Source organism: Mesocricetus auratus, unplaced genomic scaffold, assembly GCF_017639785.1.
Source record: "Mesocricetus auratus isolate SY011 unplaced genomic scaffold, BCM_Maur_2.0 Super-Scaffold_100676, whole genome shotgun sequence".
NCBI classification, from domain to species: domain Eukaryota; kingdom Metazoa; phylum Chordata; class Mammalia; order Rodentia; family Cricetidae; genus Mesocricetus; species Mesocricetus auratus.
In genome coordinates, this window is record NW_024429266.1 from 18,355,398 (window position 1) to 18,372,058 (window position 16,661).

Genomic DNA, 16,661 nt, shown 5'->3' on the forward strand with positions numbered 1-16,661 from the left:
TTCTTTCTTTCTTTCTTTCTTTCTTTCTTTCTTTCCTTCCTTCCTTCCTTCCTTCCTTCCTTCCTTCCTTCCTTCTTTCTCTTTCTTTTTCTTTTTTTGTTTTTTTGAGGCAGGGCTTCTCTGTATTGTTTTAGAGCCTGTCCTGGAACTCGCTCGGTAGACCAGGTTGGTCCAAACTCACAGAGATTCACCTGCCTCTGCCTCCCGAGTGCTGGGATTAAGGGCTTGTGCCACCAACGCCCGGCCAGTAGCAGTAATTTCTAAAAACCTGTGGTACTACTCAAAACACTTAGCACCTGCAATGAGTCATTCACTGTGTTGAAAATTTTGCAGCTAATATCATGAATTGTTTCAATACCATATCCTTTTGAGATCACATTTCAATTCTACAAGTTAGAAAGTAATGCCAATTAAACTTAAATAATTTCCTAGTTTCACCATTTTATAATTGGCAACATGCAAATTTATGGCTTAGAAATACATACATTAGAATGAATAGTAGGTAGAATACAGCTGGTTCTCTAAATTCCAATGTTAAGTTTTTCTAACATAATTTCTCGCCTTTGGAACATGAATTTGCTAATGATAATTCTATCTGAGAAGCTTTGGTATGAGTGAGACCGTGCTAAGTGTTTTATATTCAGTGGCTCATTCACACCTGAAACTAGATAATATCAGTACCACCATTTTATAAATGGGAAACCTGAGGCTCAGAGTGGTAAACCAATACATCAAGGGCTATACATATACTACTAGAGGCATATGTTAAATCCAAGTCTTCTACAATGTAATCGGATGTTTCTACCGCCTATTAATTTAGTTTTGTAAGAATGAATATCCTGGAAGAATGAGGCACTGTAGAAAACCAACCCATGGGTGAACTTAAGACAGAATTATGAGTACATCAGCATTAAAACTTAAGGATGCATTAATAGCCACATGGAGTCTCACTTAAAATGAAATCCTCTGTGTTATCTGTGAGCATCAAAAATTCTAACTGATGAAACATACCCCCTCCCATGTCTCATCTTATCCACCTCTCCCACAAACTTGGAAAACTTTAAAGTGGCTAAATGTAATTTAAACAAACTTTCAAAAAATGTTAACCCTAGGCCTAAGAATTTGACCCCCAAGGTTAATTTTAAAACTGATCCCATCTAATGAAATTAAGATCTATTATGAATATACTCTGATGTGCTTGACTTCCACAAGATACACACTGACTAGATCAATGATGATAACTGCAAAAATTTCAGGGTTAAAGACAGCCAGACATGGTGTACATGTCTGTAATCACAGTACTTGAGATGCAGAAGCCAGAAGACTGTAAGTGTCAAAGTCAACCTAGGTCATCCTGTGAAACACTGTGTCATAAACCCGGCAGCCAGGGATGGAATTCACGGTAGAGCACTTATCTATTAAATCAAGGATTCTTTTTCCTCACTTAAAAATGTTTACAGACTCATTCCAACACACTTTTTAAAAAGTAAAATTATGAGGAATAGTTCTGATTATTATAATTGAAGAAAGGAATCCTATTTTCTATGAATATTCATTATTTATCTGATAAAATGAATATTTATTTTACTGAATTTTGATTTTCAACATGGTAGTCAATGCAGCCCACCTCAGATACAAATATTGTAGAATGGATTAAAATAACATTAGGAACTAAGGTGCATAGAGTAAAATGCTATATTAGTAATATAACTATGCATATTTTCTTTCTTTTTAGAAGCAACTATATGTATCTTGTCTCCTTACTGAATGTTGCAATACTCTTGTTCTATGACAGTGTTATTCAGATGATGTTAAATAGGTATACTTTCTGTAGCTCAGTACTTTTGCTCCCTCCTGCTTCGTAATTTGTTGGAGACAAAGGTCATTTTGGGGTTAATGAAACTCAAGGGATCCATATACTCTCAGGAGCCAGAAGGTGAATTTAATGTGGGCTGCTGGCTTTTTCTCCAGGGCATGCTCTGATCATGTTGTTTCCAAGGGCAGAAGGACATTGCTAAGTCCAAGAAGAGATGGACATGACCTCATGGTACCATGCCCTTTCCACTTATAGAAAAACAGCTGTAGGCTCACAGCCAACACAGCCAGAATTCTATGTTCATTAAGAGTATCAGCCATTAAGAGTACTGGGTGCTTTTCCGGAGGACAGAGGCTCAATCTCCAGTACCCAAATGGTGGCTCATAATCATCTGTAACTCCAATTCCTGGGGTTCTGATGTCCTCTTCTGTCCTTCATTACAAGACTCATGAGGGGTGCACAGGAATACATGCAAGTAAGACATAAAATTAAATTACATAAATAAAATTTAAAAGAAGACCTGTTAGCAAGAACTAGTATTGAATAAAAACCTAGAAATAAACAGAGCAGGGATGAAATGGATCTGCTAGCTGAGGGTCCTTTGGCTCCAGCATGCCTTGACTCCCTCTTCACCTTAGCTTCCCTTTGCCAGGTAGAACTTGAAGCCATCTCTACTCATATGAGGACTCATACCAGGAGAGGTCTGTGCCCTTATGCAAATATGGAGGTGACTACTGTTAAGGTGAGCCTCCCTCTGTAGGCACAGCTTCCCTAACCATACTTCAGATGGCTTCCCATCGAACGTTAAATCGTTCAGGGAAGGTCTCAGCAAGGAGACAGAGCTGTCTTTCTTTAGAGGGGAGATCAATGAGCTGTGGAGACATGTTGGCCAGGGACACTGTCTTTGATGGAGACAGGCTGTGTGATACTTGGTGCCAGCTGAACTGTGAGTCCTAAGGAAACGGGTGGCTGGGGGAATCAATTGGAGGTGGAACATGGCCAGCACAAAGTGGAGAGGATGGAGACAGAGTTGATGGATTATTTAGAGGATGCTTAACATCACCAAGATACAATGACAGATGAGGCTGGCTAGATAAACTTTCCAAACTTTGAAAGGTTTTGAGGGATCAGGGATTCTAGGTGTGTTATTACAGACCTTACCCAGGAAGTAGAGGCACAAATAAGTGAAAACAGAAGCAACTAAATATAAATACTCACGGGGTTGAAATTAAAAGATGTTAAAACATAATAAGGAAAAGGGGCTCTGGAGAGTCTGTATGTTAATCTGAGTATAAGTTAGAGAGGCTACAAGGCAAAAATGCTTTTGTATCATTTCAAGGATTTAGTTAGGAACAATAGTACATTCATTTATTTGACTTTGTATTTTAACTCTTAAAATGTACAATTAAAATTATACAACTTAAGGATTATTGTTAGAAAAGAGGAAAAAAATAAGTGTAATCCTGTGAGGTAATGGATTTGTTAATTGGCAATCATTATTCTGGATGCATACAGATAACTAGATTTTGTGTGTGTGTGTGTGTGTGTGTGTGTGTGTGATGTATGCATGCACATACAATTTGTCAGCTATACCTAAATAAAGCCAGAAAACATTGTATATATGAAAATTTAAACAATGATGATTCAGAATTTGAAGTTCACTTTCAAGTAGGAGCAACAGTTTTCCCATAAACCAAAAACCACAAGCTATCTATGTGACACTAATTTGTACTGAGGGCTATGGTTCAATTGATGGACATTTGACTTGACTGCAAATGTCAACAACCAAGAGTGAACTGTAATTTTATAGCTAGTTCTTCAACATCAGCAAAATTAACTTCCATGGAGTGTCTGCTTGCTAGTGAGTATAATATAAAAGATCTTTCTCTATTACTGTCTGCCTCACCCCCTCCAAAAAAAGACCCCAAACAAAACAAAGAACAAAAAAATGTCTTGGCTTTGCTCTGTCATTGGCTTCATACATAGACTAGTATCTAAAACATGGCCAAGACAACCTCGTCCCTCAGTGTCTCTCAAGCCTAATTTCTGATCAGACATTGTTTATTCTATAGCCCCAATTTTTAGGTGCGGAAGAATCAGCTTTGACTTCTCAAACACAATACTTCCAACACTGAGAAAGCAGTAGCATTTGAGAGGAAATCCCTGAGGCAGATGGAGAAGTGGTCCTTTCTTGGAATTCTTCCACCCCAAGGAGTCAGAGTCAGCAGCAAGCAGTGTCATGGCAGGAAGGCCTGTGGAGAGCACTTTGATTCCAAAGGTTTTGGTTATCTTAAAAATTCAGGCTCCAGAAAAAGTACTCACACACCAAAATATTTGCTAACTTTCCAGTACACAAACCCGATGGATCTGCTCATCTTCCTGTAACAGAATGTAACTGTAATATTACTTAAAATTTTGTACCTTAAAGGAAGTGGGAATTACCCCCTTAAAAGTCTTGCTTTTATAGGAGCAGTTTTCAGCCCATATAAGTTAAAAGATACTATTTTTGAGGGATAATTTTGACTCACATTTTCCAGGAAGTATATTTTGATCTAAGATATTTCTACTGTAAACTTGGCTAAATCATCAGAAATACTTTTAACAAATGCTGATGGGAAACTACCAATGGCTCAGATATCTCCCAACCTCCCATAAACTCGAAGATTGGACAGCATTTAAATACCCACTAAAACATAAATACCTCCAGACAATCTGGTTTCTTGGTTTTGGGTGCTAATTTCCTATTTAGGTGCTTTAGCTACAACTCTTGAGAGCTGCCTCAGCTTTTGAATGGGAAGCTTTCCCTCCAACTCTTCCTACTTCTGTCCCTTCCTGTCCCCATCCCATCCATCCCTCTCTCTTTCCCTCTAGGACCTTGTGCATGCTAGGAAAACAAATTACCACTAACTTATAATTTCAGCACACATATTTCGTCTTTTTCTTTATTCCTTTTTATTTTTAGTGTCTGGGGATAGAACTCAAGAAGCACTTGAGAAAAGTTTCCCCAAAGCATGAGCAAGATAAAACCCAATATAAGTTTTTTCCTATTTAGACATCCGACTGGGATGTGCACATCCTTCTCGGAGAACAAGCTTTACAAAGTGAATGTTCTAACACCCAGAGTTTCAGAGAACAGTTTAGGAGAGAAAGGACAGGCTGACTTATTTCCTGAATCTCTCATAACTCAACTGGTATTAGCTTGTTAGTGCCTGAGCAGATCCTTAGAACTGTACCCCCCACAGATCAGGAGCACCAATTCTATGTAGACCTTCCTCTAAACAGCACCCGAACACACTCAATTTCTGCAGATTCCATGAACTCAAACAGTCTAGGGTGCTACGTCTTTCACCCAAACCATAGTGATTTTCTAACTTACTTCTCACAGCCACTCTCCAATGCACAGCCCACATGACAGTCAATGATATAACCACACACATCCTACAGATCCCGTCCTGCCAAATTGCTGATTTTCTACTTGATGGATAGTAAAAGTTTAACACTCATGATGGACCCGTCATAATGTAGACTGTGAAGTCCCAGCACACTTCTTCAGTTTCCTTTTATTGCTTATCTTTCTTGGAAAACAAACAACCTTTGCTGCCAGGGTGCTCTGATCACTTCTCCCCCTCTGCCTGGAGTGCTCACACGCCATATTACAGGTCTCCACACGCGACTGGAATCTTAAACTCCATAAATGCTCCAAACCTTGCCTCTTGAGAAAGGTCTCCTGGCTATTCTTTCTACATAATCTTCGACTTCTGATTCCTCTTTTATTTCCTAAATCCATAGCTTAGATATGTGCTTTCATTTATTGTCTACTTTTCTATTCAGAGAGCAAGATCGGTATAGGCAGGGACACTATCCAACATATGGAAGAGCATAAATAATCACAAAACACACTGCCCTGATCATCTCACCTTATGGGATGTAAATTAGGACCAGCCAAGAATAAAGACCCCTCCATACATACTTAGTTTCTTGTTACCATTTTGAAAATCTTGCCAACTCTCTTGCCAAAGCTCAAGTGCTAGAGAGCTGACAACAGGAAGAAATTTGCTTTATGGGTCGTTTCTGTAAATATTGGAACCTTAATAGAAAGGGCAAATGACCAGCCAATGCCATTACAAATACCATACAAGGGCACAGAACTGGAGGGGATTTTAGCAGCTGGGATGCTGATGGACTGGTAAAACAGCCTAGCATGGACAAAGCCCTCAGTTCAGTCTCTACCAGGGCAACTACGGTGGCACATACCTGTAATTCCAATAAGGTGCAGGCAGAAGGGTCAAGGGTTTAAGGTCATCCTTGGCTGCCTGGCTACATCAGATCCTGTCTCAAAAAAAGGTAGGTGATGGGAATTCCACTTATGTATCTCCATTGATATTTATTTCCAATGGCCATAAAAGTGGTTTCTTCTTTCCCAAACTTCTCTTTGTTAATATCATACCTAAATCGGAATCTGAACATACAGTGCACTTAAATACAAATATTGGAAAGAATTTTAGCATGGCAAGAGAAATCTCCACTATAATAAATGACTTTGTAAGAACAAACATCCAAATCATTTCTCTCTAATTACAGACCTCAGCTGGGCTGAACGCAGACTGATTGCCACAGTCTCTTGCAATTAGAGAGGTAGCTAGCCCTTCTCTTGGTTCATCAAAGACTACCTGCCTCCAAGTAAAATAAACCAGTAAATTAAATCAGACAACATTTTAAACATAGCTCATACTAATGTCTCAATTGATTTATTGAATTAAAATGTCTAACTGATTAAAAATGAAATTATGGTGTACCACACTTCATGGAGCTTGGGCGCCAGTTTTCTGGAGACAGATTTTTGTTGTTCAAAATCATTTTAATGCTTTAAGCTGTCTTTAAAAACTCTAGCAAGGGCTCTGGGCTCCATGTTCAGAGTCTTCTGACTATACCTCAACCCCTCCTCTTTCTCTGCTATGTATTTCACTGCTCAGTGATAGACTGTACAATCAAGGAAAATGAGACTGCCTACAGAGGAAATAGACACTTCAGTGCCTAGTGAAGTTCAAGGTGTATGAATGAATAACAAAAACATAACACTGCAGAGCTATACAGCTGAGTATTCTAGATGAATACTGATTTCAAATCACAATAAAGCAGATGAGAGAAGTGAAGTTGCTTTGGGGTAGGCTACCCTCTTCTTCCAGGATCTAACTCACAGTTTATTAATCAGGGACCAAGGTGTATCTATGTGCTTAATCATTTGGGCTTTTGTCCCATCTCTACAAAGTCTTACTAATGTGGCTGGGTGACACTAGTGCAAAATTTTTCCTATGGTATTAAATATTACAAGCACGCTCTGTGAGACTTTGGAGAGGGAGACTGGTAGAGTCTGTTAACATACCCCTGCCCTTCTAAATATTATAGTAATATGGAATTGAAAAAAATGACTCTTCATGTTTTCTGATGCTCAGTGATGCCACGTCCGGATCTTTTAAAGGAAGATAGGAAGATTTCTTATTAATAAATGTTATGTATAGCAAGTAGATAGAAAAGACTACTTTTATATACTTTTAACAAAAGCAGTGGGTTAGTGGGCCATATAAAAGCAATAGTATATCATATCAGACAACATTCATATAGGAGTATAGTGTACAGTAACATTTTAAAACAAAAGTTCATCCTCACATGTAGGACACATTTTACCAAAACAAAAAGATAACTGTGTCATAGTAATACCTTGCATTTATAAGCTCTTCTTAGAATGATGTCATCACTTATTAATATGTTAAATAATCTTACTGGAGATTCAATGTGGACACAATTTATATTATGTAGGTTATGATACACTCACACATGTGTGGACACACACACACACACACACGTACATCATTTTATCCTAACTGTACATTGATGCTGCAACAGAGGTGCAATTACCTCCATTTTACAGGTGAGGAAAACATTGCTCTTGATAGATGAATGACTTTCTAATAAACTGGCAGACAACTAAAACCCCATGCTTTCAAACCACAACTAGAAAGAGGGCCGATCTACTCAACAAGAATGAGGGGGAACTCACTATGTCAGGAAACACATCAATGAAGTCTTAGAAGTTATTCAAAGCCAGAAATGTGGACTCTTCCTAGTCTATCATAAGGTATCAGTTAGAAATAAAATGATGAGGAACATTCATACAGGACTTAAAATTTAAAGAATAATTTGTTTGTAAATACCAAATGAGAAGATGCGACATCTTATCCAGTAATAAGAGTTCAATGGTATAACTAGCATTAATAGTCAGGTTATTTCTATACACTAATCCAAAAGATTTCCTTCTTGAAGGCAGCCTCCCTAAAACTCAGTCAGTAACTGAAACCTTCTAGGCTCAGGAAGTCAGAGGACTCACAAGGCAACTCCCAATAGTTTAAAAGCAGCAGCACTTTCTGGAGACACATGACTCTCTAATCAGCTGAGCAGTCTGTAAGTTCGGCAGGAAGCTTCAGGGATGCAGCTTTTGTGACTCATTGCCCATTTAGGATGGGCCTTTTGGTAATACAGCTGTCTTTATGTTAGCTATGTTCTAGTAAGTATCACATCATACCACAACTTATCCCATAACTCAATGACTTCCTTAGCTACACTTGAATTAAACCATTTCTTTGGTCAGTCATTGGTGCCCTAGCTGGGGCAAAGAGACATTTGTCTGCACCTCCCCAGGAAAAGACACATAGCACATGCTAAATCACTTTGGCAATTACATGGACACCCTTTATAGGTTTGATGAACTGAGATAGTAGTTCACTCTCTCTTCTTTTTTTTGAAACTGTTTTACCCAAATTCACCCCCCCCCAAGAAAAAAACTGCTAAGAAGGGAACGGTCAACTATGGCAAGTCCTGGCTAAAGGATTGGGTTGAAGGGCAGTTGAGTTATTTGTGATGGCCCCTGGCTAGCCATAGCGGGAGAGCCAAAGTTAGCCAAAGTTCATTTGGAGTTTACTCTGGAATTCTTCTAGAGGGCACTACAGAGTACTTCCTATGACTGGGTTGTGCAAATGTTAGCCATGGATACTCATAAAGGCTACAGGACATGAGTCTACTGTTAAAGAAAAAGCTTGGCTGGAAAATTAAGCGAATCCACAGAAGTGGGAGTAGAGTGTGACCAGGAAAGGCGGTGAAAAGATGAAAGAGGTGGGAGGTGAAAGCAAAAAGAGGATGACAAGAAGTGGGGGAAGGGAGGAGAAAAAAGAAAGGCAGGGAGAAGACATTTAAAAGGAAAAAAAGGGAGAATGCCCTTCATAGGAGCTGGGTCTGAGTCTCGGTGCCCACAGGGCAGCTAAAACCATCTGTAAGTCTGGCTGTAGAGAATCCAATGCCCTCTTCTGGCTTGTGGTTTCTGTGGGCCATGTGAGCCACATGGTCCACAAACACTCAGGCAAATACCCATTTACATAAAAAATACTTTTTCTTGAGAGAGAGAGAAAAAAAAAGAAAGAAAAAAAAGCAGAGAAAAGAGTGGTCCAGAGATGCATGCTCAACCTGCTGACTACCAGCAGAGTTCTGCACCTGAGCTTTTCATAGGCAAGTTCCTCTCCCGTGATTCTGTGGCCAGAGTGTCTAAAACCTCTAAAGACCTATCATTTTTCTCAAGGTATTTGGAGAAGGGTCTTTATGACCCACAATTATCAACTCAAAATTACACAGAAAGAAAATGTTCGTTGCTCTAGAAAGCTAGGTTTGCATTCCCATGTCCATGTCATCGACAGTGATGCAACAGGTCAAGTCAGAAAATTTTTTTTGTTTTTCTATTTTTCTATTTTATATAATTAATAAAACAGTGCATGTATAAAAATTCACAGAAAGTTGCTAAAGAGCATACAATTTCCAAAAATGTCCTGGGTTTGTGTTACATTCAATTTTCTAAGAGTGCACTCAAAATCAATGGTATCAGGAAGACATGATGTGGGATCTCATTCTTTTTGGTAAAACTGTCCTCATTGTTTACTCCTCACAGTAGGAACTCTAAAACCCACTTTGTGCAGGGTCTGCTCATGCGGGGTTGTCAGACATTAAGGCTGGATCTACAAGAGGCAAGGCAAGTCAGAAAATATACACAGGTGCACCAACATGAAAAGGCTATGCTCCCCCAGAATGTGGACAATAGCCTTCTCCTGTGAAATAAACACTACAATGCAAGCAAGAGAATTTATAGCATGAGGCAAAACACCAGAAATAAGCTGTTATCTGTTGTTTTGAAACTGTTCATTTTCAGACATCATGCTTTTGTTTTACTTATGAATTGTGCCTAGCTTTGAGCAAACAGACAACACTGTGCAAACACATCTGATCAATGACTCCACTCTTCGAAGCAGCCTGGTCATCATTTGCTGAGAGGCATAACAGGCCAGTCCTTCCTAGCATTCCACATGTTATACTTTAGACCTTTATCACAAGCAAATATAGTAAAATTACAAGTGGATGGTTAGAAGCACTCGGACTCAACCAATTCATAATACAGCAGCAATGAAATACAATCATCGTCTGTGTATCTAAAGGCCCTTCGCTTATTTCTAGGATGTGACAAGTCCAGGACATCAGAACAAAACATGTCTGGTCAAAGGAGTTAAAAAGTGAAGACAATCTGTATCAGACTCAATAACTCAATGTAGCAATACTGGTGGTGTTAATGATACCTAGCAACAGAACTTCTAAGGAATGTTGAGCAGATACTAGAAGTGATTTTAGGGTACAGTGTGTCTGAGTCAGTGAGCCTAGACATTTTCCACCAGACAGCATGTTCTTACCAGCATCTTTGTCTGGTGATTAAGGCAATACTGATGATTGAGTCCACCTTGCCCTCCAGCATCTGTGACATGCTTATTCACCTGATATGTGTCAGGAAAGCTATTCCTGTCTTGTTGATGCCCAAATCAGAGGTCCCTAATCCAACAGATGCTACCAACAACTCTTCTATATGAAACACTATGATTTCTACTTCCAACAACAGGGTGAGTGGGTTTCAGATGCTTTTCTAAGCGAAAAAATTAAATTTAGAGATTCGAGAAGAGAAGTATGTTAATGTGCTAGGGTTGAGAAATATTTCTCCTTTATACCCCTCTAAATTCAGCAAACATTTTGGTGGGTAGAGAATAAAAATATCATTTAATATAAGCACGAAGGGATACGTAAATGAATGTATGGCAGAACAGGGATTGGGGTATAACTACTTTTTGTGTGTGATATATGTGTATGTTTGTGTGTAGAGGTACATATGCACCTATGTAGGGGCAGGAGGTTGGCTTTGGGTGACTCCCATAATTAGTTCTCCATCTTATCTTTTGAGATAGTCTATCATTGAACTTGGAACTTCCTGATTATTCTAGATTTGAGAGAGATGATTAGTCTAGATTTGAGGGGCCAGTGAGACACAAGAGATGATACACAGCTTTAGTTGTGGAAGTGAGCCCATGTCTGCATCATATATACTTACAATAAGTACTAGCAATTAACTCTGTTCATGCAAGGAGATGGGGAAGCCAGTCATAAATGAAAACTAGGTGCACATCATGGTGTATGTACAAACAGAACAACCTGAAAATAATGAGCAGAAAACTATGGAATATAGCAAAGACAAACCAAGTCCCTTGGGATGTAAGCACTCTAAAGAACTAAAGCAAAGCCATTGTTAGAGCAGGGATGTGAGGAAGTGTACTAATTGGTTCTGTGTTAGGATTTGCCTTCTGCGTGGATTATGTTTCTCTTTCATTTTCCCACTAGACCCAGCTATTTGGCGAGGCTGCCCTGGGAGGGCTAGTTTTCCTCATGAGTTAATATTTAATATGCCTTTGTGGAATTTCATAATCCCTGAGATGTTATTTCACATACTCAAGAGGGAAAAATTCCTCCTCATTCTTGAACAGATTTATTTTAGGAAATGTGTTGTAATTCCACAAGAATCTTGAGGGGTCTTTTCAGAAATCATGATCATCTACGGTTTAGGGAGACATCTGGCTAAAATTTTGAGATGAAATGATGAAAATGACAATATACCATGAACTGAGCAAAAGCAAGCAAAAAACTATTCCGCTGACCTCCACAGCCTTTGGTAACAATCTGTAGAGGGGATTAGATTTATCCCTATAGGGCTATTCAGTTTTTCATATGGTTTTTCTTTTTGTGGTATTTTTTCCCGCAAGAGACCTTATTTTAATAGACAATGGCACTGCCCCTACCCTCCGCCATTCTCTGTAGCATCACAGCCTAGCCCACACTCCTCTTAGTCAAACTCCAAGTTCTGCCAAGTATCAGCACCTCTTCAACTTGCTATCCCAGGGTGAGGGCCATCAAAGTTTTCATTCATGCTATAAAAATTGGCAACCCCCAGTGGAGTCACACTTAATAAAATACCCGTTTTAAATGCCATTGTGAAAATGAAAATACCTACCTCTCTTGCAGAATCAGTTTGTTCTCCTTTTTCCAAGAGTCTTTAAAGTCAGAGCTGAATTCATGCCAGACACTGAAGAAAACATTTGGGGACACCTCCTTCTCTCCAAGTTTTGGTTTCATGAAGTAGTAGGCTGTGGTCTCCAAAAAGCTGTCAAAGCATACACACACATGAACATAAAAGTTATGATTACTTTCCAATATGGGATATTCCTTCTCCATCCAAATGCTGATTTCATTCATGCACAATTGTTATTACCGAAAGATTCTAACTCTCCATGCACCAATAGTAATTTCTAATATGGGATATTTCAAATATGGACTATTTCAATTATGGTATATCTAACTCTTTGGGCACCAACATTAGTTCTTAGTGGTTCTATAATAGAGTTTTCATTGAAGATAAGAGTAGTGAACAAAAATTTTCTGAATACTGATAACTACCACTAGGCAAATTCAATTTCCAATGAGTCACATGACATATTTCAGGGATGAACTGCGGTCAACATGGGGATGTCTTGGGAAGTAGTGATCCTAAGCTTGCTTATTACATATAGCATTTGATTTTCACTAACTTAATATGTATTCTGTGTCCACATAATTCCACATGTATGCAACCCACATTCTTGTGTTCATAGGTTGGGAGTGTGGGGGTGGGTGTAGGAGAAGACCTGGGAGACACAAATAAAGCCTGCTATCTAGACAACAAGGTGGCAGTCAGCACACAGTGGACACAGAAGTAGTAGGCAGATCAGGCCCAGTTCTCCGCTGCTGTGACTCAGAAGGCTTAATTGTATTGTGGCAACATGAAGGCTCAAGTCTCAAATGGGTCGTTCAACAAAGAACACACAACTAGTAAATAATAGGCTTAAAACTCGACAAAAAGCCTCTCCATGCCATGAGAACAGTTCCCTAAACAGGAGCCTGGCCAATAGGTTATAACACTGAGGGAAGTTGGGTAGCAGGTCACAGAATGTCACAGAGGGTCAGAGGTGCAACACAAGGAGTGGTGTGTAAATAAACCTCATCTTTGTTTTCATTTTGACCCATGGCCAGTACCATTTCTGCTTATAGACATCAAGCTTGACTTATGCTTAAATAAAAATTTGTAAGGCAACCTAATTTATCCAAATTATTAAAAAATTTGAACAAATAAATACAGGAATATACATATGTATATATATGTGTGTGTGTGTGTGTATATGTGTGCATATACATGAATATGCATTCAACTTACCATGTAGCAGATTTAAAATTTCTGCTATGAAGTAATGTGGACATTTAAAAGATGAGGCCTTTATGGTGAGTTTGCTCAGAAGGTTGTTCAATGATGATTGAACAGCAAACACAAAAATAAAACCCAGAACCACAGAGTGATGGTATTGTAATCAACAAAGCTTACCTGAGCTTAGATCATTGTTATTTGAAAACGTTACCAGTACCCACCCACCATAACTTGAAATGGAGACAGCATCGCTAGTTTTGCAGTCTCCTCAGAGACTGAAAATTGTTGGTTTAGCAGTAGGTAGCTGAAATATTGGGAAAAGAGCTCAGTCAGTAAAGTGCTCACTGTCTTAGCCTGAGGACGCAGCATCCATGTAATAAAGCTGTAGTGGTGGCTTACACTAGTAATGCTAGCAATAAGGAGATAGAGGCAGGAGAATCTTGAGGCTCTCCTTCCAACAATCCTAGTGGTTTTTATGAGTCCCAGTTGTGTAAGAGACAGTGTCTCAAAATAAAAAAGGGTAGAGAGCAATTGAGGAAAGCATTCCACATCGATCTCTGGGTCATACATGCATGTATATTCACAGACATACAAGAACACAGACACACAGGAACACAGAACACACACACATCCATACACATGCATCCTCCCAGAAGTTGGTGGCTGATGTAAGAAAATAACTCCGTGATAGAGAGAACCTCCCTACATCCTCAAAGCCCTAGGTTTCATCACCAGTACCACTAACAACAAAACACAAACAAAAACAGACAAAAGTTCATAGGTTATCTGTGACTATGAGTTAACTAATGTGGGGTGAATCTGTTCTGCTTTTAAATTTACAACATGGCTGACTCTGAGCAACAAGATGTTTAGGAATACTCGTGCTTGGCTTCCAGAAAGAGAAGGCAACAGTGTTTTGATTGTATGTGTGCCTCTGGTGCACTATGCTCCTCCATTGGCAGCCTAGTAAGGAGATGACACAATGTAATCTGCAAATCCTGTGAGGGGATGATGTGAAATGCAATTGATTGTGAGAGTTCACATGTTCCCTGCCACAGTGATGGTGTGGGAATGTGTCCACAGAATGGGCTGCAGCTGGCACAGTCGCAGTAAGTAGATGTAAGAGAGCAGAGAGTATAAATGGTGTAAGACACATCTAGTTCTTCTCAAAGCTAATGAAGTATATATAGACATGCTTGCTGGGAGAGCTGCTCACTTGTCTTTTGTTCCTGGAGAATCTTTGTGATCTATTACGTGTGATATATTTAGCCTATGCCTTGGATTATCTGACTGCTCATTTATTCTTTTGTTACAGAGGAGCCCAGTCTATGAAGCTATAATAACTCACCCGCTTACTCAGCTGTCTTGCAATATTTTGAAAGTTTTATCATAAAACAACATGGTATAAAGGTGAGGACATATGATTTAGAGTGAAAAGATGTGGAAAGATGGATTCCAGTTCTAACTTACCACATGGGAAAACTATTAATGACACTATTCTTAACGTTTTCATCAGCAAGAGAAAGATTTTAACAATTTTGTCACGTCATGAGGGAAAATGAATCTCCAATATGTCTGTTGAATATTTGCACACAAATAATGTTATATTATATGTTATACATTGGTATTACATATTAAATATAAATATATATATATACATATATACATATTAACATAAATATGAGCAACTCAAGAAAATCAGTAGCTCCACTAAATACAGATGATAAAAGTGCTGAGAAAGAAAGCAGAGAAACATCACACTTTAGAATTGCCACAAACAACATAAAATACCTTGGGGTAACGCTAAATAAACAAGTGAAAGACCTGTATCCCAAGAACTCTGAGTCTTTAAAGAAGAAAAATAAAGAAGACACCAGAAAATGGAAAGATTTCCCATGCTCTTGGATAGGTAGGATGAATGCAGTAAAAATGGCAATCCTGCCAAAAGCAATCTACAGATTCAATGTAATCCCCATTAAAATCCCAGCACAATTCTTCACAGACCTTGAAAGAACAATAATCAATCTTGTATAGAAAAACAAAAGACCCAGGATAGCCAAAACAACCCTACTCAACAAAGCAACATCTGGAGGCATCACCATCCCTGACTTCAAGCTCTATTATAGAGCTGTAGTCCTGAAAAGAGCTTGGTATTGGCACAAAAATAGACAGATAGACCAATGGAATTGAATTGAACACCCTGATATTAACCCACACATGTATGAACATCTGATCTTTGACAAAGAAGCTAAAAATATTCAAAGGAAAAAAGAAAGCATCTTCAACAAATGGTGCCTGCATAACTGGATGCTGGCATGTAGAAGAATGCGGATAGATCCATGTCTATCGCTATGCACAAAACTTAAGTCCAAATGGATCAAAGACCTCAATATAAATCCAGCCACACTGAACCTCTTAGAAGAGAAAGTGGGTGGTACCCTTGAAAGAACTGGTACAGGAGACTGCTTCCTGAACATAACACCAGTAGCACAGACACTGAAGTCAACAATTAATACATAGGACCTCCTGAAACTGAGAAGCTTCCATAAGGCAAAGGACACAGTCAACAAGACAAAAAGGCACCCCACAGAATGGGAAAAGATATTCACAAACCCCACATCTGAAAGAGGGCTGATCTCCAAAATTTAATGAACTCAAGAAGCAAGTCTCCAAAATATCAAAGGATCCAATTAAAAAGTAGGCTATGGAACTACATAGAGAATTCTCAACAGAGGAGTCTAAAATGGATGAGAGGCACTTGAGAAAGTGCTCAACATCCTTAGCCATCCGGGAAATGCAAATCAAAACAACTCTGAGATACCATCTCACTCCTGTCAGAATGGCTAAAATCAAAAACACCAACAACAATTTATGCTGGAGAGGATGTGGTGAAAGGGGGACACTCCTCCATTGCTGGTGGGAGTGCCAACTGGTTCAGCCACTTTGGAAATCAGTATGGAGATTCCTCAGAAAAATGGGAATAAACCTACCACAAGACCCTGCAATTCCACTCTTAGGCATATATCCAAAAGATACACATTCATACAACAAGGACATCTGTTACACTATGTTCATAAGCAGCATTGTTTGTAATACTCGGAACTTGGAAGCCACCTAGATGCCCCTCAACTGAAGAGTAGATAGAGAAAATGTGGTACATTTACACAATGGATTGCTATTCAGCAGAAAAAAAACAATGGA

General features: G+C 39.0%; 1 protein-coding gene across 1 annotated transcript in view; it reads right to left on the reverse strand.

Annotated features, from left to right (window-relative positions):
* Positions 1-16,661, reverse strand: part of Fmn2 (formin 2) — a 297,720-nt gene that overhangs the window by 15,251 nt on the left and 265,808 nt on the right. Inside the window, exon 16 of the mRNA XM_021231917.2 lies at positions 12,237-12,386. Within this exon, the coding sequence (XP_021087576.2) occupies positions 12,237-12,386 (150 nt within the window). The remainder of the gene's footprint in view (positions 1-12,236; positions 12,387-16,661) is intronic.